Genomic DNA, 22,990 nt, shown 5'->3' on the forward strand with positions numbered 1-22,990 from the left:
CAGTGCAGGCGGGCGGGCTCCACTTGCCTCTTCTACCAGAGCAACTGTTTTTTTATCGATTTCGCACTAGGAAAATTCCCTACAATTTCACCTTTTTAAGACATTCACAATGCCTAGCTCGTCCTCCACCATCCCCTGGAAATTTCCTAGAAGAGCTACAATCAGATCTTTGTAAGAGCTAGATCCTTATAAAAATGTGCTACTACCGAGGGTGTACAAAACTTCCCATTCAGCACTAGTTCTTGCCTATTTTAATTTGGCTGACTTTCTTGTCATCTTAAATCCATCTAAGAACAAGCAAGAATATTAGTAAATACTGTACATGAAATGTTTGTGCCTCTCAGGAAAATTCTAGTTTTGTTTAAAAATCACTAACAAGGAAGGCTGTAACCTAATACTATCTTTTTTTTCAGCAACATTATTCCATAATATGCTAGCTGGGCACATTCAGAATTTAAGAAATATATTTGCTTTTATTTAAAATAAACTAGTAGGTTTTGCTTTGTAGTTTTTTTTTTTTTTAAATATTGTTTTGTTGCTAGAATCGGTATTAAGAAGGAACTATGGAAACTTTTAAATATATCCAAATTAAACTGCTACAACACAATTTAAAAATCAAAGTTTATCATTTCAGTGGATGATTTTTATTTCTGACTTAAAAATATTAAGTTAATTTCTGTTGTGCAACCCCAAAATGATTTACAGTGAGTCAGTGTCATGATAAGATGCTGTCTGATGCTCACCACTGAATAACAGTTTTTACTGAGATTTTTTGGATCAAAAGAGTCGTTCCTTAGACAGTATTAAAATTAACCTTATGTATTATACTAAGTGAAATAAAGCAGACAGAGAAAAACAAACAGCATATGATTTCATTTATAAGTAGAATCTAAGGAACAAATAAACGAACAAACAAAATGAAAACAGACTCATAGACACAGAGAACAAACAGATGGTTGCCAGATGGGAGGGGGCTCGGGAGCTGTGTGAAAAAGGTGAAAGGATTAAGAAATACAAATGGTAGTTATAAAATAGTCACAGGGTTATCAAGTACAGCATAGGGACTATAGTCAATAATACTTTAACACCTATGCGTGGCATCAGATGGGTACTAGACTAATTGGCGGGATCACTTCCTAAATTATATAAATGTCTAACCACTATGTTGTACAGCTGAAACTAATATAAAATAACACTGCATGTCAACACTAATGGAAAAATAATTTTTTTTTTAATTAAAAAATATAATTAACCATATGGATTCACTAATCAAAATTGCTAAAAAATAGCATCAGAATTCTGGGACTTATGTCTCATGTAAACTCTTATTTTAAAAATTCAAATTTCTTTAAAAGTTTTCCTATTCAATGAACAGAATATCTAACTTGACCGCATCTTATAAAAATGTTGTGAATTTAGTGGGTGCCTATGTTGTAACTTGGCTTTGAAACTTGTATGGTTTTACCATTAATTCGCAGAATCCTCAGTATCATAAATTACAAACAGCATTCTACAAATGTATGAACTCAAAGTAAGTATATAGAGAGAAAAATGAGGCAGAGAGAATTAACCTCTTCCAATCAGATGGCTGACAGTATGCAGGAATCAGAAATCTGAACTCTTGGTTCCTAATATACAGCCATTTCCCTCTGTGCTTCCATCACTTATGGTATCTTTTTTGTTTTTTATCATAACAACTTAAATCTCCATAAATACAAAGAGAGCAACTCATTTCTGTTTTAATTTAGAGTACATTTAAATAGTTTTCTTCTACTGTTGTAAAGTTTTTAAGACAATGTTCTTTCTGCACTGAATAAAATTAAAATAGGATACCAAACACAAAGCAAAAACAGAACATTATAGTCCAGGGACACTTGCTGTTACATAATAAAGATAAGTTATCTTTAAAAGTCAAATAGAAACCTGCATAATCAAATTCACAACTTGGTTCTATTTCACTAGCTAGAGAACAGCTATATTAAAGCATCTATATTTTTTACCAAACACTATGTCTCAAGTGTGTGAGTCTTCATAATATCACAGAGTTTAATATGAGACATGCCCCAGGACAGTACACCCACCCGTCTTTAGAAGGGACTTACACTGAATAATTTCCCTTCTAACTATGATTTTAAGTTGACGACCCTTCGCAAGGAAGCAAGGAAGAAGAATGATTAAGGGACAAACATTCTTAAACAGAAGTAAGCATGTAAGGTACTAGCCTGTCGTATGCAGCAATCATAAAGTTAAGGAGGAGGCTGATGGACTGTTCCACACTGATTTGGTGAGTAGAAGGAAGGCGCTTGTTCAGCTGGTAGTATATGGAGGAGATGACAGTTTCGAGGCGGGACACACTGACCTCCGTGCTATGGTCCAGTGTATTAAGGCCATTGTCTCTGAAGGCTTCGATCATGTTCCAGATATCAACGAGATGCACTAAAACACGAAGAAAATAAACTGTCAACAACTTAAAAGTTTTAAGTCATCAGAAAGACATAAGAACTTTATATCTGTTTACATTTAATAGAATAGTGAAGAGTGGCAGAATGTTCCACCTCAAAATATGCCATTTTGCCATAAGGATTCTCTTGTGCTAAAGACACCTGAAAAATATCAGGTGCCAACAAGGGCACTCTGACCTCCCCTTTTCTTCCTGAAAGCAGAGGATAAAACTGCCATGTGAAAGATCCCTTCCCTATCATAGGGGGAAAGAAATAGTGAACTGAGGCCAAGATTAATCTGTATGGACTTTAGTCTGTCTCTGTCTCTCTCTCTATACATATATATATGTTTTTAAAGTTATATATATATAACTTTTCCACAATTGCTATTCTTTGATCAACCCAATTTATAAGCACTTAGACTTAGTCACTTCTTTGGGTCTTCAATTTCCTATGGGGTCTTCCATGTACATGTAAAAATGTGCATACTTTTCTCCTGTTAATCTGTCTTACGTCAATTTAATTCTCAGGCCCAACCAGAGATCGTAAGAGGGCAGAGGTAAAGTTTTGCCTCCCCTACAATAGGCTGAAAAATATATAATGCAAAATTTAATGGAACACCAAAGAGACAAATTCACAAGCGTTGGGAAGGTATTAACATACCTCTCTTAATAAATGATAGAGCAAACATACAAAAAGTAAGTACAGACACAATTAAATTTTACAACAAAATAGACATAATGGTCACTATATGAAGTACTGCTCCCCCCCCCAATGATTAGAAAATATGTTTTATTTTTAAGAACACAATGCAATGCATATAAAAATTGACCTTATCCTTAGACATCAAGCTAATCTCAACAAATTTCAAAGGATTAAAATCATATAAACCATGCTCTCTGACTAAAATGAAATTAAGTTAGAAATCATTATCAAAAAGACAAGTTTTTAAATAAGCCTTATCTTCAGAAATGAAGAAACACACTTGGGAACTTCCTTAACCTGATTAAGGGTATCTACAAAAAAAAAAACCCACAGCAAACATATTACTTAATAGTAAAATGTTGAAAGCTTTTCCTCTGATATTGGAAATGGGACAAGAAATTCTCACGATCATCATTTCTAGTGACCTTCAAGTCCTAAGCAAAATCAATATGCAGTAATTATCAGTAAAAGTATTAGAAATGAAGAAATATAACTGTCATTATTCAAAAATGACAAAATTAGACAGAAAATTATCAAGATTCTACAGACAAATTACTAAAATTTGAATCTGGAACGATTGCTACATACAGGCCAAGATATAAAAGTAACTGGACTCCTATGTATCAGTAACAGACAATGAAATTTAAAAATACTATTTATAATAAAATCATAAATCATCAAAGACTTAGGAATAAATCCAATGAAGAATGTGCAACATTTCTACCAAAAAAATTCTACAAATATAACTGGCAGAAATTAATGACAAGACATAAATAAATGGAGGGATATACCATGTTTACAGTAGGAAATCTCAAATTGGAAATACGTCAATTCTCAACTTCATCTGCAGATTCACTGCAATCCCTACAAAATCCCAGAGGACTATAGTTTAAAAGGATGAATTTTACTATACGTAAACTATGCTTAAAAAAAGAAATGAAAAAGGAAAATATCTCAGCAGAGTTGTTTTATTTTGTTTGTTTTTAGTAAGAATTGACAAGCGGAGTCTAAAATATATATGAAAATAAACATGAAAGGCCAAGGATGTCCCAGACAATCTGAGAAAGAAAAACAGAACAAAGCAAGAAGACCTGCTCCACCTGCTCTTAGACTTATTATAAAGCTATAATAGCGGTTACTGGGACAAAGACAGACAAACATAACAATGGAACACAAGAGCCCAAAAGCAAATCTTCTCATATACGGACACTGCCATGAACATTCTTAGATATTTCTCTAAAGAATATGAGGAAAAAAAATTTTAGCAGTGGAGAAAAAGGATGGTCTTTTCAATAAACAGGATAGAAACACCTGAACATACATATAGAAAAAAGTGAAATTTGACTCCTACTTTTACTGCACGCCCACAAAAAAAAATTCTTCCAGGTGAACTGGAGAATCACGTGTGACAAAGTAAAAGTTCTAGAACAATGAATCTTTGGTTTAACATTACTAATGCCACTAGCCTGGTTCTGACTCTCATCACTCCACACATAGACCTGTTTCTCAAGAATAATTACAGGAAGAATTATAAAAATCATAGTTACTCTAGAATAGTGGTTTTCAAACTTTTTGACCACAACCCACAGAATTATATTTATATCATCAAACACACACACACACACACACACACTCTAGATACATAAATATATAAAAAAATTTCACAAAATACTTTTTAACTCTACCACAGAAGCAGCATTCTGATTTTTCTTTTTCTTTTCTATTACATGCTTTAAATTCTAGCTATAGCCCACCAAAATGATTTCATGAACCATTAATGGGTCACAACCCATAATTTGAAAACAATGCTTTGGGAAACCAGAGAAGAAACGTGACTTCCATCTAGGATGGCATGGTAAACTCTTTAGAGAGAATTTTAAGCTAGGGTTTTTGAGTAAGACTTAAAGTAGGGTAGAAGTATCTAGATGCAAAGTGACTTGCCCAAGATCACATGTTTGTAATAAATGGCAAAACCAGAACTAAAACTGAAGTTTTTTCCATTGTAAGGCTAATGTTCTTTCCACTGTACAAAAGGGTTTTTCATTAGTACACACACGCATGGGAGAAAAGTACAATAATTCCGTCATAAGTTAGTTCATCTTCGTGGAAATTAAAAGAAGATTTTATATGCTTGTGTGTATATCTTATTTATTTTATTAGTAGCCACTGTAGCAATTCATTTTATATTAAATTTAATCGATAAATTCTTATGACACCTTTATCAAAATGTTCATGTTTTCCTTTCCCTCCAAAGTCTGAAAAATTGTATTTATTCTGTATAAAACATTCATTAAAAAAAAGTGACAAGGAGAAATCAACTCTCCCGTTTAAAGAACATTAATATTACGCCAGTCTCAAAACTAGTTACATTATTGAGTTGGTTAAATATTTTGAAGGAACCACAGAGTAAAAATGCCAAGTTCTTTCAATTACAAAGCTTATATTCTGATAAATACTTAAGACGGAATAATTCAAATAATTTTACAATATGACTAGAAGATACTAAAATCTTGTATTTTATATTATCAAGAGCTCTGTCCAGCTATCACAGAAATGACTTACGGTTGCATCGTTTTTGTACAAATCGTAATTTGCAAGCTGTTCTGTAAGTTGACAGTCGTATGACATCAAAATTCTGAGCACCTGAAAAAAAGGACAAATAAAGAGTGTTCAAGTGGACTTACTGTTTAATTTCTAAATGCTGGGAAGTGACTCTATTTCACTGTGTTGGCACAGTCTATACATACCATGTCAGCTAGGCCTTCTGCTAAAACACAAGGGTGGGAGGAAGGGCTGGGGAGCACCCCGCGTGCCCACTCCACGCCAGGCACTATGCCAGTAGTTTCACCTACATTATCCTGTCTGCTGGCCTAAGGAGACTCTGAGCGAGGAACACTCATGACTTTAGTGAATTGGCTACATAGATTAGAAAAGGGGGATGAAATGGAATGGCAGGAAAGACCTTGGCCTAGAGTCAGAAGCCAATTCCAGCCCCACCCTGACTGCCGACCGCAGGTCATGACCGTGGCCATGAAACATTCTTCTCAGCCTCAGTGTCCTCCTCTGTAAGATGAGGGAACTGGCCCCACTGATTTCTTAGGTCTCCTTCCAGGTCTCTGGTAGCTTGTGTTTTTCAAAAAATGGCCAAAACGGAATTTCTAGACCAGTATTTTATTTATGTGCTTCTAGGACAGTGTCCTTCTCCATCAAGAACTAAAGATTATTTCCCTCTACTTGCATCTGAGCAGAACTCTGTGACTGCCTTAATGAACAGAATGACACAAGGGACACTGCACGACATCTGAAAATCGGTGATAATTCCCTTGCGCTCTCTCAGGGTTATTGTCCTTGGAACCCAGACTAGCTTTCACTCTGTGAAAGCACCTCAGGGGCCGCCCCAGCCAGGCTCCGGCCTCCCCTCTCCAGCGTCGACTGAGCAGTACCAATTTCATAACAGTCGTATGTTGAGGGTCCTTGCAATATCTCATTTGGAAGAGTACATACTATGCTTTTAAAAGGTTTCTCAATAACTGATCCGGACCAATAACCCTATTTCATGGCAGAGGAATTTGAGGTCTGGCAAGTATGAGTGTTTAAGTCAAGGTCACACAGTCAAGGTCACATAGCCAAGTAGTCACAGAGCAAAACAATCCTTCAAATACTGGGAACTGCCCCACTCCTCTCAGCCACCTTTTTTTCTTTGTTCGAGTTTTATATAATAATGTAATTTTTAACAAAAGGCATAAAATGGTAAAGTAATACAGCAAATTCGTGCTTTTAATTTTTCCTATAGCTCTAAATGTTGTCCTAACACTTAGTCCTCTCTACTTCAGAACCTGTAACTAGTGTAAGGTAATTTATATGATGTATTAATTATTTCTCACCATCCGCAGCTCATGTAACAATGAAGTTACAGCCAAGAAGTCTAAATTGACTGGCACACCTCGATCTTACAGATGTCCTAACTAACATTTCTGCCTTACTATTTATGACTTTGCTTAAGAAAGCAATTCAAGCCAATCTAATTAAAATATATACTCTGGCTTGGGGTCTTCCAACTTTACGATTCTTTAACTTCCATTCTTCTCTTTCTAAAGCCTGTAACATAAAACTTCTGATTAAAGCTGTGACTTGATCAGAAAAAAAAATAAAAAAGCATTACCACACATATAAACAAGACGCCAGAAGCACTCAAGACTCACGCATTTCTATGAACAGCTGCCTCTTCTCTGCCATGGTCTTCCGCTTGTTCCCACTTTCCTCAATCATCCTAGACACAAAGAAAGACACGATAAACCACTGTATAACCTGACGATTCAACCAACTGCTTATCATTCTATTGTGAAAAGAGAGGTACAGGAAACCAAGTTGTAAATGCACATACCAAGAGAGTATCAGTAAAAATAAAGTGGAAGCCTGATGCAGAAAATAATAAACCATCGTCCCTGTATTCAACAGCTTCTCATATATTAAGCTGGTACTTAAATGAGCTCATACAGTTGATTCCTGTGCTGAAATATGAAGCTATGTCTTATTTCTAACTTTATTTTCCCTGCAGAGTCCTAGATTAGTTGAGACAGTTCCCCACATCCCTCCTGTTTTCCGTAGATAAACACGTTACTAAATAGAATTTAGAAAAGAATTGTAATAAAAGGCTACCATAAAAATACAATAGTTAGCTTATACATAAAAAACAAATGAGATACTTTATTTTTATTTTAAACAATGTTAAACAACAAAAAAAGAGAGATTCATCTCCACACCCAGAGAACTCCTAAATGTAACTTCCATCATGTGGTAATAGTAGCTTACACTGACAGACTTAGGTTACGCCAGTTCCTCTATTAAATCTCCTTCTGTGCATTATTTCATTTAATCCTCACGACACCCCTAGGTGATGGTATTACTGTTATCCCCATTTTATAGATGAGGAAACTGATGCCTAGAAAAGAACACCAACTTGCTCAAGGGCACACAACTCAGAAGTGGCCTAGGCCTGAACAGCTAGAACACAAATAGCCCGTTTCCTTGCATGGACACTATTGATGCAAAATTTGTGACACTTTCAGCTAAACTTTGCCTTATTCTGTGAAGAAAATAAAATATCTGGACAGATAGCTTAAGCCAAATAATTTCCCAAAGCAGACTAGATTGTTATAAATCATTCTCAATTATATTAGAATCACAAATTAAATGATGACTACACAAATTACATACCCATTAAAGCAAGGTAACTGGCCGAAGTTTACTTACAAATATATCAAGGTAACTGGCCAAAGTTTAGTTACAAATATATTCTAAAGAAAATTTAAATATATTCCTTAATATTCTACAATTACTATTTTGATAATTAAGACTCGTCCTTTCCTAGATCATTGAAATGTTACCAAATAGTCTTCAACACTCATGATGGTTACTTAACAATGTGCCCCCAAGAGGAAAGTTTTTAAACAGAAAGAAAGCCAAATAAAAAGCAACTGGCAACAGTAAAAACTAATAAAATGTAGGTCCTAGAGAAAAACAGAAGTTAGTACAGTTGCCTATAACAACATAGAAAATATTCGAAAACTTGCTCCTTCTTCACCAGTGCTGGTCTCTCACCAAGTAACACAGATTTTAATGCTAAACACAGATTAAGACAGAGAACATCATAAATCTCCTTTATATCTAATTAATATCTTTTTTCCCCACTTTTGCTATTTCTTTACACTCCATTTTCTCAAATTGGGCCTAAGAATTCCTGGAGATCCCTAAATTCTTCATAACAATGTCCTTAATTTTGTCTTTATGTGCAGATTAATTTTTTTTAAGTAATATAAACATACTTTGGGTCATCTGGATGACTACCAAACTACAAATACTCCCATGACGTTTCAGGGTACACATCTGCACAAGTGATTAGTGTGGCACTGGGAACAAGAGACTACCTAAAGCAGGGTGAACAAATTAGAGAAACTATACTATCCTATGCCAGATCCCATCTGCCACCTGTTTTTGCAAATAAAGTTTTACTGAACACAGCCATGCTTATTCATTTATGTATCATTTACAAATGCTATATGCTACAGTGGCAGAGTTGGATAGCTGTGACAGACAGCATCTGGCCTGTGAAGTCTAAAATAGTTACTATCTGGTCCTTTGAGAAAAAGGATGCCAACACAACCTAAAGCAACAGTAATTAATATTGCATTACTACACATGTCTGGCTGCAATTAGATCAGCATGTCCCCACTGCCAAAATGACAACGATCATCCCACATGGGCTTGAGTTCCAGTGCCATTACTGGAATTCTATCTTTGAATTACCCTCATAGTCATTCCTCATTGCTGTAATGGCATAAAAATTATATATACTTCACTAACCATTATTTGACAAATATTTATAGAGTAGCTCCTATGGGGTAGGTACATCTGATGTACTGGAAATACTGCAGTGAATAAAAGAGACAAAGCACCCCATCTTCATGTAGTGAGAGTAAATGCAGTAATTCATTTAGATACTGCTTGGTCTAAGGTAAACATAGGACCAATAATACCTGCTATTCTTATGATTACAACTATTATTATTATTATTATTACTACGACGACACAGGTAGTTGGCGCATCTAGTGGAGAGACTCTCATTTGTAATTAATGATACCATGACAGACTTTATTTACTGTAATATATTTTCTTTTAAGAAAGTCCTTGGGCTTTTGGAAACTAATAAAGCACAAAGTAAATAATATTTCAGAAATTTAATGATCTAAGCTGACAAAATGATGGTATCTTCAAGTCACGTAGACAAATATTAAAAACTTGGATCAAACAACACATAAAAACATATATCAGAGCAATCTGAGATACCAAATAAAGTGATCAACACATTGATGAGCCAGTAATGCACAAATAAACCTTTTAAGAAATACGTCTTATAAATTGGGTTTTAATTTTGTATTATTGTTATTTAAACTACCAAATTTTTAAAAAAATTTACAGTGGAGTTGTATGTAGTGTACTTACAATTGACTAATACAAGTTCAGCTACTGGGGGGGAGGGGGAGGAAGGAGAGAGAAAAGGAGGGAGGGAGGGAGGGAGGGAAGGATGAATTATGATTTAAATGATGGGCAATTCCACACCAAGATCACCTGTTCCAGGACAGTGGGACAAGGAAGGTGAATCTGCAGCTCCCTGTGGCCTTGGTTCTCTCTGGCCTCTGACAAAGCAAGCACCCCCTTTCTTTCTTTTCTTCTTTTTTTTTTTTTCAAAAACATAGTCCAACTAAACAAAAAGTCTCCAGTTCCAACACGAAGACAAAACTGGCTGTGCTGACTTAGAAGAACTGCTGTATCAGGTGGTCTCCACCACGGTATTGGTGCTCAGGAAATTTCAAAAGGAATTTTCATCTACCTCAGATTTCCCCCACACTCGATGATTTCAGAAACTAACTTCCAAGTAAGATTTGACTCTAGTATAAGAAAGATAATTAAAATATGCTCCACTACAAGGATTTGATACGAAAGCTTCAGAAACAATGTTTCAAATGTTTTGATTGCTTTAGGAAATCATATTCATGTAACCATTTTCTTAAAAGTTTAGAAAATTGTTCATAGCATAGAAAAATCCTCAAAATTCAGAGCTATAGCAAAAAGCTAACCATAATCAGTTCTTTTAAAAACAAATTATGAAATATAAGCAATATACCAAACCATAGGTAAAGTCAACAAAATATAAACAAATGGTGCTCATACTTCAGTAATAATTATTTAACCATCATATATGTATGTGAATAAAGATCAGAAGTAAATTGGAAAATAAAAATACATTTTTAAGGTGTACTCCGCCCCCCCCTCCCCCGCAAAGTTTTAATTTGTCACTGTGTTGCTTGGCAATTTTTAGAAAGCTAAATATGTTTCATGTGTGTACTTAAGAGTTTCAATGTCTAAATATGTTTCTTTGGAGGCAATGCAGAAACAGGCATCTAGACTCTTAGTAGATGTGTACACACTGACACAGTATTTGGAGAACAATTTGGCAATATCTACCAAAATTTTAAATGTATACTACCTTGGGCCCAATAAAATATGTTTGTTTATTTATTTGTTTAAAAAAGAAAAGAGAGGGGAGAAGAGGGAAGGGGAACAGGGAAAAGGGAAGGAAAGAAGGAGGAGGAGGAAAGAAAGAAGGAAAATATCTAATATGAAAATGCTTAAATAACTTACAGCACAGCCATACGATGAAGCAGTGCAGTTCACAGATACCAAAAAAAGCAAGGCAGGCATGTGTAACTTACAAAAAGATGCTCAAAAGCTGGAAGTCAAAAGTCAGGTAAGGAAACAATGCAGTCGGTGTGGTCTGTGCCCTCCCTGGATCTCTCGCCCGGCTGCTAATTCCTCTAATTCCTCTCGGCAGCCTCTTCTCTGGGGAATGCTCTTCCCTGGGGAACGGCCTTCAGTTGACTGAACACTCCTTAATCAAGAAATGCCTGGGGAGCAGCTCACCTCCTAAAGGAGGCACCGGACCACTAAGGCTGATGACTGACTGACAGAAGGTACAAAGCCCGGCTTCATAAGTTCTGGATCCTCGTACGATTGCGTGAGCACAACACCAACCTCACTCCTCCACTGAATACAACTATAAACCTGCACGGAATGTACGCTGGAGCTATCTGAGGTCTGTAAAAAGTAAATATTAGCAGGTGGATCGGGGAAGAATACAGAATTTAAAGTACCACTGAGCACATGGTGAGTTTACCATTTTTTCCCCTTCTATCCTGGCTTGGACTCGACACAGTGCAAACCCACGAACCTAGTTAGCACTGCAGCATACACACACGGAAATCCTCAGAACCCTCTAGTTCAGGCTCAAAGAAAAGAAGAACTAAAGCCCAGAGGGAGTGGGAGAAATCCCCAGGATTTTTCTCTCTTTCCTTTTTCATTTTCTCCCACCCCAGCCAGCAGGCAATCCTGCGATGCAGGCAGCAGCAGCAGAAGCACCTGGCTTGGAAAACGGCAGGAATCAAAAATGTGGAGAAAAGGAACCATCCTCTCTTCGGTTAGCTGTGGCTCCATTGATATTTTGTTCTCTCTCTATCCTTCTTTCATTGTGGTGCAACTGCAGAAGTGGACAGTTTCTGGCCAGAGGACAGAAAAGGGGAGTCCAGAGTAGCCCAAAAGTACCAGGGTGCTAGCTGAGCAGAAGCTCAGGAAAGCAACCCCATGCAGCTGCTTCTGAAATACTGGGATCTTCTCCAACCCAAACATTCAGGAATCCGAGCTTAATTAGCATGCCAATGACTCTGAAAACTAAGCTTACAGAAAGACCTCCACCTGGTCTCAGACTGACCAGTGAGCGGCACACACATAGCACAGATTTGAATAACATGGAAAAAAAAAAAAATCTGAAAACTGAACTGACATTAGAACCACAGCCAACAGAAGGTGAATAGAAACTTGTGGACTAAACTAATGAGGTCAGGGGCCCGCTCAAAGAGAAGAGTGTCAACCAAGAATTCTACACTGAGAGGCTATATCCTTCAGAAGTTAAAGAAAACTAAGAGGATTTGTAGCCAGCACACACATGTTCTAAAGAATTGCTACAGGAAGTTCTTCAGAAAGAAGGGAAATGGTTGTGGAAGGGAATGGGAAACACTACAAACAAAGAAAGAGCAATGGAAAAATTAGGAGAAATAACATCAATCCCACACAACCACTACCAGAACATACAAAAGAACACTTTTCAATTCATTTTAAAAGGCTAGTAACATCCTGATACCCAAACTAGACAAAGACAGAAAAACAAACAATATCCCTCATGGACACAGATACAAAAATCCTCAACAACAGCAAACAAAATCCTCAATAAAATATTATAAACTAAATCCACTAAAATGTAAAAACCCCAGAACCACCTGGAACTTATCCCAGGAATGCAAGGCAATTCAATATTTGAAAATTAATCAGTATAATCCAATATATTAACAATCTAAAGAAAAAAAAACATATAATCATATCAGATGCAGAAAGAGCATTTGACAAAATGTCCATTCATAAACTCTCAGTAAAGTAGATACAAAAACTTTCTCCACCTGATAAAGGGCATCTCAAAAAAAAAACCTACAGCCAATGTCACACTTAATGGTGAAAGACTGAATGCTTCCTCCCTAAGAATTCAAACGAGGTGAGGACATCCACTCTTACTACTTCTTTTCAACGTTACGTGGGATGTCTTAGCCAGTGAAGGAAGACAAGAAAAGAAATAAAAGACAAACACTAGAAAGAAAAAATAAAACTATTTCTATTTGCAGACCACATTATTATCTTTGTAGAAAATCCGAAGGAATATATCAAAATAGCTCCTAGAACTAAAAAGTGTGTTTAACAATGTTGCAGGACACAAGGTCAAAACACAAAATTCATCCGCAATTCTATGTATTAACATTGCACAATTGGAAACTGAATATTTTAAAAACAGCACTTATAATACCTCTAACAAGAATAAGATACTTAGGTATACACTAAAAAAATACAAATAGGGTCTGTTTACTGAAACTACAAAGCACTGATGAAATAAATTTTTAAAAGACTTAAAGACATACCGTCTAATTAGATGGTCTAATCAAAATGCCAGCTGAATTTTGTTAATATAGACAATTCCAAATTTTATATGGATAGGCAAAAGGAATAGAAAAGACAATTTCAAAACGGAAAAATAAAGTTGGTGAATCAAACTACTCAATTTTAAGACTATAAAGCTACGATAATCAAGACAGCATGGTATTGGCAAACGGGTAGGTAAACAGATCAATGAAACAGAACAGAGTCCAGAAACAGGGCTACATAAACACTGTCATTTGCTTTTTTTTTTTTTTTTTAAAGGAATGCAATGAAAAAAAGGATAGTCTTGGTGTTGGAAAGACTGGTTATCTGTATGGCAAAAAGGTGAACCTTAACTGAATAATTATGTTGTGTACCTGAAACTAATGTTATCTCTCAATTACACCTTATTTAAAAATGAACCTCACACCATACACAAAAATTAATTCAAAATAGAAAATAGATGTAAATGTATAAGTATAAAACTTTTAGAAGAAAACAAAGGAGAAAATCTTCACGGTCTGGTATCTCACACTAAAAGGACAAGGCACAAAAGAAAAAAATTGATAAAGTGACCATTATTAAAATTAAACACTTTTATTCTATGAAAAAAAACAACAATAAAAAATGAAAAGACAAGCCACACACGAGGAAAAGAATTCACAAATCACATGTCTGATACAGGGTTTGTGTCTAGAAAAAAATTTTTTGAAATTCTCAAAACCAAATGGACATGGAAGAAAAGCTTGTGATTCAATAGTAGCCACAACATTGACATGGGTTGACTTAGCAGGTGTAGCAGACCTGCTGATCCCCTGCCTCTATTCCATCATGCATACTACTACTTTGACGCAAAACTGAGCAGCTTCCAGTTGCCAGCATCTGCATGTCCTGTCTGAGGGCATTTTTTTGGCCACTGAAGACTGCTTCGACACCTGCAAGGCAGTCCAGAAGTACTAGGAAATCAACACTCCTGGGGAGTGGCCTTCCCACTGATGAATGTTATTAAATAAATACTCCAGCTCCTTTATTCATCAGAGGAATAACTCTGAGGCAATGTTTTCCACTGGCCTTCTGAGTTCCTCATTGGAATTAATTTTGCGTACTCACAGTACCTGATAAGAAATCCTTTATTAGCAGAGCTGGGAAGGGAGACAGGTGAAAGATGACGGGCTCACGCAAAAGCCTTAGCATTTGAGAGAATTAAAGACAAACTGGTTGAGTAGCATTGACGCACAGGAGAAAGAAGACGCCAGGGCTTAAACCAGCCAAGTATCAACTCAGAGCATGATAAGACAGCCAGAAGACTTCTAGGGTAGCATTTTAAGAAATCCTTGGATACTACAATTTGAGGGCAGGTTGTGCTACAAATTAAGCCCAAATTCTGATTATGAAAGTAGGCAAATTGCAAAAAAAGGCTGACTTGACAGTCCAGCCACGATTCTCCTGAACCCTGGGCCATACAAAGTGGCTCCCCTGCTCCTGCTGCAAGATGGCAGTCTCCAAGATAGCAGACTGCAAAGGCCTCATCTGGGATGCACGCCTCCAAAGAGGCTGACCCTCGTCAGGACATGTCCCTCCTCCCTCGCTGCTCTAGGCTAATAACTAGGGCCACGTAGTGGCAACATCGGCACAGGGAGGTACTGTCCCCGCTTTGGATGAAAATGGGTGATTCACCGAAACAGCTGCTGGACCATCATGATGATATGCAAGAACTGGGAGAACACCCCTGGGAATGGGCCTTGAGAGTGCTGAACTTGGGGGTCAAGTATAAGGTTAGTACAAAAAAGTCTGCTGATATGGGGGCAACTCTCCCATGACCCAGGATTTAATGTTCCAAAAAGGACACCTGGAGCCAGTCTTAATGTGCTGCTGGATTGGTTCGTTTCAGCCTGGGGTTGGGCATGGGGAGAATCACCAGCCTACAGAGAATGGAGATGCTGGAGCTGCATGGCAGGGTACTGAGGAAAGCGTCAATATCCCCTGACCTTTACCAATTCTGTCTATTCTGGACTGACAACATCTGCTTATTCTTGAACCTCAGGGCTTTCTCTCACCTCTGAAGTCCATTTTGCTCCCTGCATGCCAGGCCTGACATGCTACGGATTCACCACTCCCTGGAACAGTCTTAACCCATGATTGATGGAGTTGGTTTATAAATACTCCGCCTACCTTACCCCCTCATTGGGTATAACTCTAAGGACGTGTTTTACACTGGCTTCTGAGCTCCCACAGGGAAGAGCTCCAGTTACACACAGTGGTAACTTGCTTGATGACATGTGATAACTGCTACTTTCTCTTCCTATCTCGCTTCCTGGTTCCCTACTGGTATTTCCTGGGATAACCTCAAAAATGAGACATTGCACTCAAATCCTTATCTAAGAGTCAGCTTCTTAGAGGAAGTAAACTAAAAATTAAGTCTTTCCAAATATTTGGTGATGGAAGGACATTTAACTTTGGGTTAAATTTGCAATATATGTATGATGTATTGTTGAATTGTACACTTATTTGATTTTATTAACCAATGTCACCCAATAATTTTAATTAAAAAAAAAATTAAGTCTTTTCATTTAAACCAAGCTTATAATTCAGATTACATAAAACTCAAGTTTCTGGGGTATACACAGACTAAGATTACTATAAATGATTTCTCTAGGCCTTAGTGGGAAGTGACTCCATCCCAGTGCTCTGTGGATACTAAGACCTGCATCTCTGTAATCATGGTTTTAACATTTCCACTCAACGAAGATCTAATCCGACTGCTATCCCTGATTACATGTCCTCGTCTTCCTGCCATAACCTTAAAGACCAACAATGACATGAATGTAACTACTCTCCCTACTTCCTTCTACTTGGACTCTTGGCACTCTGCCTTTTCTTAGCCTCATATCTAGAGATAACTAAACCTCCTACTATTTCCTTCACATACTAACTCTTAATTTAAAACCCTGCCATTTCCTTCCTCATAATCGCTCTCATATCCACCCTTTTTTCCCATTTCAACTGCCAAAATCTCTGTCCACATTAATGCACAAATAAAATTCTATGACACCGTGATCTCAGTGCTCTGTGCCCCCTTCTTCCTGTCGTTCATCCTGTGGACGTGCAGAGAAATCCGTTGGGAGTATTTATTCAAAAATGTTCAGTCTTCAGTGGATCCTAACCACCTTGCAGAAGCTTCATTCCACTCCATTTAAAAAGTCAGAACACAAAGGGAAATAAGCCAGATGGAGAAAAGACAAATACTGTATGAACCCACTCATATATGCAATCTAATAATACAAAAAAAAAAAAAGAGTCAAATTCATCATAGAAGCAGCGTATAATGGTGGTTGCCAGGGGCGAGGGGGTGAGGGAAATGGAGAAATGTTGGTCAAAGGGTACAAACTTTTAGTTGTAAGATGGAGACTGAATGTCGAGCATGGTGACTCTAGTTGATAACACTGTACTATATACTTGAAATTTGCTAAGAGAGTAGATCTTAAACATTCTCACCACACACACACACACACGCACACGCACACACACACACACACACACAGTAACTATGTGAGGTGATATATGTGTTAATTAACTGTAGTAATCATTTCACAGCATATATGTATATCAAATCATCATGTTGTACACTTTAAATATACACGATTTTGTCAATTATAACTCAATAAAGCTGGGAAAAAACTTAACAATAGATTTGAACAACTTCCCACGTCATTGAGAATCCTTCGAAACATAATTTTGAAAGATAGAATGGAATTTTATCACAATTATTCATCCAAGCCTTGATTACTGGCAATTATTTCTGATTACCTACTACTATGAACAATGCAACAATAAACATCTTTGGAGCAAAATTAAAAAAAAAAAAAAAAAAGAAGAACCAGAGCACAGCCTTAGTCTACGAAATGTAAAGAAAACCAAAGTCTCAGCTAAGAGAATGTAAACCAAATTATCTTCCAAATAACATAGCTGAAGCTGGAAGTTCCTAGGAGAGGTTGTTTAATGTCATAAGCTCAAAGCCAAACTGAATGAATAAGTTTTCAGATACAACACCAAAAGCACAATCTATGAAAGGGAAAAAAAGGTGATGAGTTGGATCTTATCAAAATTAACTGCTCTGCAAAAGACACTGTTAAAAGAAGAAAAGACAAGCTCCAGAGTGAAAGGTTTCAAAGCACATATCTGATGAAGGACTTGTATCCAAATTATAAAAAGAATTCTTAAAATTCAACATTAAGGAAACAGCCCACTTAAAAAATGATCCAAAGGTCTGAACAGATACCTCACCAAAGAAAATACATAGGTGGTATGTAAGCGTATGAAAAGATGATCAACGTCATTTGTCATTACAAAATTACAAATTAAAACAACAATGAGATACCACTCTGTGCCTATCAGAATAGGCTGAACTCTAACCCAACTGAGTTGAAAACTTATATTCACACAAAACTTGTGCCCAAATGTTTATAACAGCTTTATTCACAGTTGCCAAATATTGGAAGCAACCACGATGCCCTTCAATAGGTGAATGGATAAACAAACCATGGTACTTTCATAAATGAGATATTGCTCAGCAATAATAAATGAACTATCGAGCCATGAAAAGACATGGCAGAAGCTTAAATGCATATTGCTTAGTGAAAAAAAAAAAAAAGGCCAGTCTGAAAAGGCTACATACTGTATGATTCCAATTTTATGACCTGCTAGAAAAAAAACGAAACTAAAGAAATGGTAAAATAATCAGTGGTTGCCAGAGGTTTGTGGGGAAGGGAAGAGAGATGAATATGTGAAGCACAGGGCATTTTTAGATGGTGAAATTTCCGCGTGATACCGTAAAGGTGGCACGTAAAGCTATGCATTTGTCAAAACTGAAAAAGGTTTACGACACAGAGTGAACCTTAATGTATGTAAATTTTAAAGAAAATCCTTTAGGACATCAGAGGATCCAAAAACGAAATGCAGAGTATAACAAAGCAATCTAAGTGTATCACAAACGTATGAAACAACCTCACTTAAGAGAATGGGGGTAAAAGTAGTGACCTAAATAACTTCGGAAACAAATGGTGTCTGAAGACTAAAGGCAAAACAAAAAATATATAAGTACTATAATCTCCCACAGCCTGTAAGTTGTAAGTCTAATACTGCTATGCATGCATCCTGGAACTGAACAATTAAGTAAATGGATGGCAGATGGTGGAGTGTGAGGTTACAGATAAGCAAGGTGAGAAGCTAGAATGATCCATATGGTAATGGATTACAACTGAAGACATCAGTATATGATCATGTTTAGCTTAATATAAATACATACACTTATATATGAAAATAATTATACATATATATGTATATGCAAGGATTAATATACACATGTGCCCTTGCTCTGTCAACTGAGAGAGCGTAAAAACAACATCCCCAATAACAACGAGCACATCTGGTGCCCAAATTCTGGTTTATAATCCCATACTCCAATAAAAGGAACCTCCTTAGAGAAATGACTGGAACAGAAAATATGTAAAATAAGCCTGGAGTATCTTGTAGTATAGAAAGTAAAAAGTTCTGGGAGAAAAAAAACCATATGATTGGGGTATATCAAAGGGACACAGAAGCCAGCTGAAAAGAGCTCAAATGGCCAAAGTGAAACGATTTCAGCAACAAAATTAAGTAGTATTAAATATCCATCAGTTGATACTGATAAAAATGAATGAATGAATAAATGAAGGAGCATAGACAAATATCCTGCAGAGAAGAATTCCAAATACTTTATGTAGATCCTCAGGCCTGAAGAAAGTGAAGCCTAACTCCCACTCCTTAAGTATGGGCTGCACACAGCAACTTCCTTACAAAAACAACAGTATGGAAGAGGGGGAGGGGAAAATACCTTGACAGTGGAGAAATCTGATAAACACTACCTCAGCCAATGCAAATGCAACATCAGCAGTGATATATCATGTTGATAGTATTTACCCTTGACATGATATGATGAAACTGCATTTTTTCTCTGTGGTCTTCCTCCCAAAAACCCATAAACCCAGCTTAATCATGAGAAAAACATCAGGCAAATCTCAATTGAGAAATAATTCACAAAATACCTTCCCAGTACTCCTCAAAACTCTCAAATTCGTCAAAAACTTGATCAGAAAAGTCTGAGAAACTGACAAAGCCCAGAGACATTTAAGGGGACATAATAACTACATGTAATGTGGTATTCTGGATGGGATTCTGGAACAGAAAAAGACCATTAGGTAAACACTAAAATAATCTGAATAAAGTCTGGATTTTAATTAGTGATAATGTATCATCCGTTCACTAATTGTAACAAATGTACCATGCTAACCTAAAATGTTAATAGTAGACAGAACAAGATATGGGATGTTCAATTTTTTGGTAAATCTTAAACTGTTCTAAAAAAGTTTTTTTAAAGATGTACGATTACATATTCCTCTATGTTTTCTTAACTGATTTAAAAAGCATTAATATCTATAAAATTATATTGCTGGGTGTCTAACATATCAAATTCCTTAAGGAGATATTAACAACCCTAAATGTCTACATACCTAACAATAGTGCCTCAAAATGCACTCAGCAAAAATTGAGAGAACTGAAAGGAGAAACAGACAAGCCCACACTTATATTTGGAGACAATACTTCTCTATGATCGACACGAGCAGACAGTCACGACAGACGTGGAAGGACTGAACAATGCCATCAACCAATTAGATCTAATTGATATTTATGAAACAATCACCCGATGATGGCAAAATACAAATTCTTTCCAACTGCCCATGAAACATGTATTACCAAATCAGAAATGTAGTATCTCTGGAGATGGCAGAATAATGTGACTGCAGAGGGAAACCAACTCTGTTAGCTCTGTTTTGTTTAATAGGCTGGGTTCTGGGTACAATGTATCCTTCTTTATGCTTTTCTATATCCTATATCATAATAAAATTTTAAGTCATTTACTTTGAGTATATTTTCTGGCAAATCTTTTCTATAATGGTTTGGGGGCGGTGGGGGAGAAAGGCAGGTCTCCATATAATTTTATTAATAAAATGGAGTATACCAAATATCATAAGCTCTGTACTTTTATCCAAATGCACAGAAACTCTCACGACTTCCATAATTTGGTACAATATGTACTACTTCAAATCTTCAACAATGTCTTCTATGAGTATCCCAAAAATATCTGCTAACAAAGGATGCGTTTTTATTATCAAACTAAATTTATTAATCTGTCTATATATTATTTCAGCCTCTTTCACCAAAACGGTAAGAACAAAGGTTTGTGAATTCTTGTTTTTTACTCCTAAAGAAATCCTCATAAAACTTCAAAAAGTGTATAATTAAGTTAAAATTTTAAGCTACTAGATTAATTAGCACATGACTGTTATCATCACTGAAAAAGTTCAATAAGTTTCCCTTCATATTCTGAATGCTTAAAGTATCTCAACTAATAATATTAGCCTCATACTATCATTATCAAATATCTTAAGGCAAATAGATATATATCTCTTAAGGCAGTAGTCCCCAACCTTTTGGGCACCAGAGACTGGTACTTCTGAGAATCTAAAGCCTGATGATCTGATGTGGAGCTGAGGCGGTGATGCTAGCACTGGGGAGCGGCTGCAAATACAGATGAAGCTTCGCTTGCTCGCCTGCTGCTCACCTCCTGCTGTGAGGCCCGGTTCCTAACAGGCCACAGACTGGTACTGGTCCATGGCTCGGGGGTTGGGGACCCCTATAAGGCACAGTATACTCAATGGTGTATGTAAATCCATATAGCAAATAGTACTTTTAATAATTTTAAGGTTTTTTTTTTTTTACTGACCCCTTTCAATCTGCTTAGATCATTACTGTTTTGTACTCTGCATTTAACAAGGCAACAAGCTCATAATATAAATAGAAGTGTCAGCTCTGCTTTTTTTTTTTTTCCTGTTCACGTGTCCTGGCATTATTACTTCCATCTTCAGTTGAATCTGAAACTTCAGTCTGCAGTTTCTTTGCAGGAATCTTTTTAAGTCTTTTGTCTATTTAGAAAAGTTCGTTTCGGTCAAATCAGATAATAGAATCTAACAGACTTCAGTTTCTTTGCAGGAATCTTTTTAAGTCTTTTGTCTATTTAGAAAAGTTCTTTTCAGTCAAATCAGATACTAGAACCTAACAGACCACTACACTAGGCAGAGGTGAACTTTAATATATCTCCTCTCAGTTACTGCGCTTACCATACCTGATGGGTATCGTCAGACATACTGATGGAGTAAAGTGTCAACCCAAGGATTAAACAATAGTAAAAGTTAATTGCCCATATTTCCTTGTTATACACTGCCCAGAGGATCATTTTGCATGTTGACCACTTTGGAAACCACTGCTCTTAAAACAAAAAACAAACAAACAAACAAACAAAAAAACTAGAATGAGAAGATGGAACTGTGCTAGGCTTGAGCAAATGAGGAATATGGATGGTAAAATTAGATGAGGACATTTAGAGCCTAAGCGGTTAGTTAACTAGTCATCGGGGGACTGAGGCAACCAATTTGACTCTGAAGCCCACTCTCTATCCACTGCGCCACACCACCCCCCTCGGGGCAAAGGCCAGGACTCCAGGAGTGAGGAAAGAATACAGGGCCCCAGACTGTGGTGCTGGATCAGAACCAATTCACAGTTAAACAGGGTCTGGAGGCTAGAGCAACAAAATGCCTGGACCCTTGCTGGTCCCATCTGGGAAGCAGTGTGATCCGGAGCTGGACGCCGCCTGCAGGCAGAAGGTAAGGAACGCCCACGATAAAGACTAAAGGAAAGAAAACAGGCTCTAGAAACGTTTCCAGAATATCTGTCCTGCATCTAAGTGTTAAATATCCTTTGTTCCCCTTGCATTTTTTTTGTTAATGTCTTAATCCTTCCAGCTCTCACTTACTTCAAAACATCCAGGTATTGAAACTTCTTGCGCGAGTTCATTGTCTCTCAGCAAAACCCCTGCCAACTTTTCTCTGGATGCCCAGTTAATGAAGGAGTCAGAGAAGACTGAGATTGCCACTAAGAAGTACTAAGCTGTAACTACTCTAACTTCCCTGAAAGAGAGCTAACTTCTTTGCTTACTTCAGGAAAATTCTCAACTGTCCTTCCTCTAATACTTCTCTTTTCTTTCAGATTAGAAAAACAAAACAAAACAAAGCAAAAGGCCAGGGAAAGTAAATGTAAACCCTAGAGATTTTCTATTTTACAAATCTGAAAAAGTTCTCTAGGTTCAAATAAAAAAACACTCAATAACTGCACTC

At 36.7% G+C, this 22,990-nt stretch overlaps 1 protein-coding gene across 12 annotated transcripts in view; it reads right to left on the reverse strand.

The window, feature by feature from the left end:
- The window catches only part of DTNB (dystrobrevin beta), a 158,963-nt gene extending 151,548 nt beyond the window's left edge, over positions 1 to 7,415 (reverse strand). For 9 of the 12 annotated variants that reach the window (XM_025045711.1, XM_025045710.1, XM_025045715.1 and 6 more), the window contains exons 1-3: positions 7,349 to 7,415; positions 5,709 to 5,789; positions 2,223 to 2,436 (exon numbers count right to left, since the gene is read on the reverse strand). In XM_025045711.1, the coding sequence (XP_024901479.1) occupies positions 2,223 to 2,436; positions 5,709 to 5,789; positions 7,349 to 7,415 (362 nt within the window). The remainder of the gene's footprint in view (positions 1 to 2,222; positions 2,437 to 5,708; positions 5,790 to 7,348) is intronic. The other 3 variants (XM_025045717.1, XM_025045712.1, XM_025045718.1) reach the window with 2 other exon arrangements.
- Between the last annotated feature and the right edge of the window lie 15,575 nt (positions 7,416 to 22,990).

This window comes from Pteropus alecto, unplaced genomic scaffold (assembly GCF_000325575.1).
Source record: "Pteropus alecto unplaced genomic scaffold, ASM32557v1 scaffold61, whole genome shotgun sequence".
NCBI classification, from domain to species: domain Eukaryota; kingdom Metazoa; phylum Chordata; class Mammalia; order Chiroptera; family Pteropodidae; genus Pteropus; species Pteropus alecto.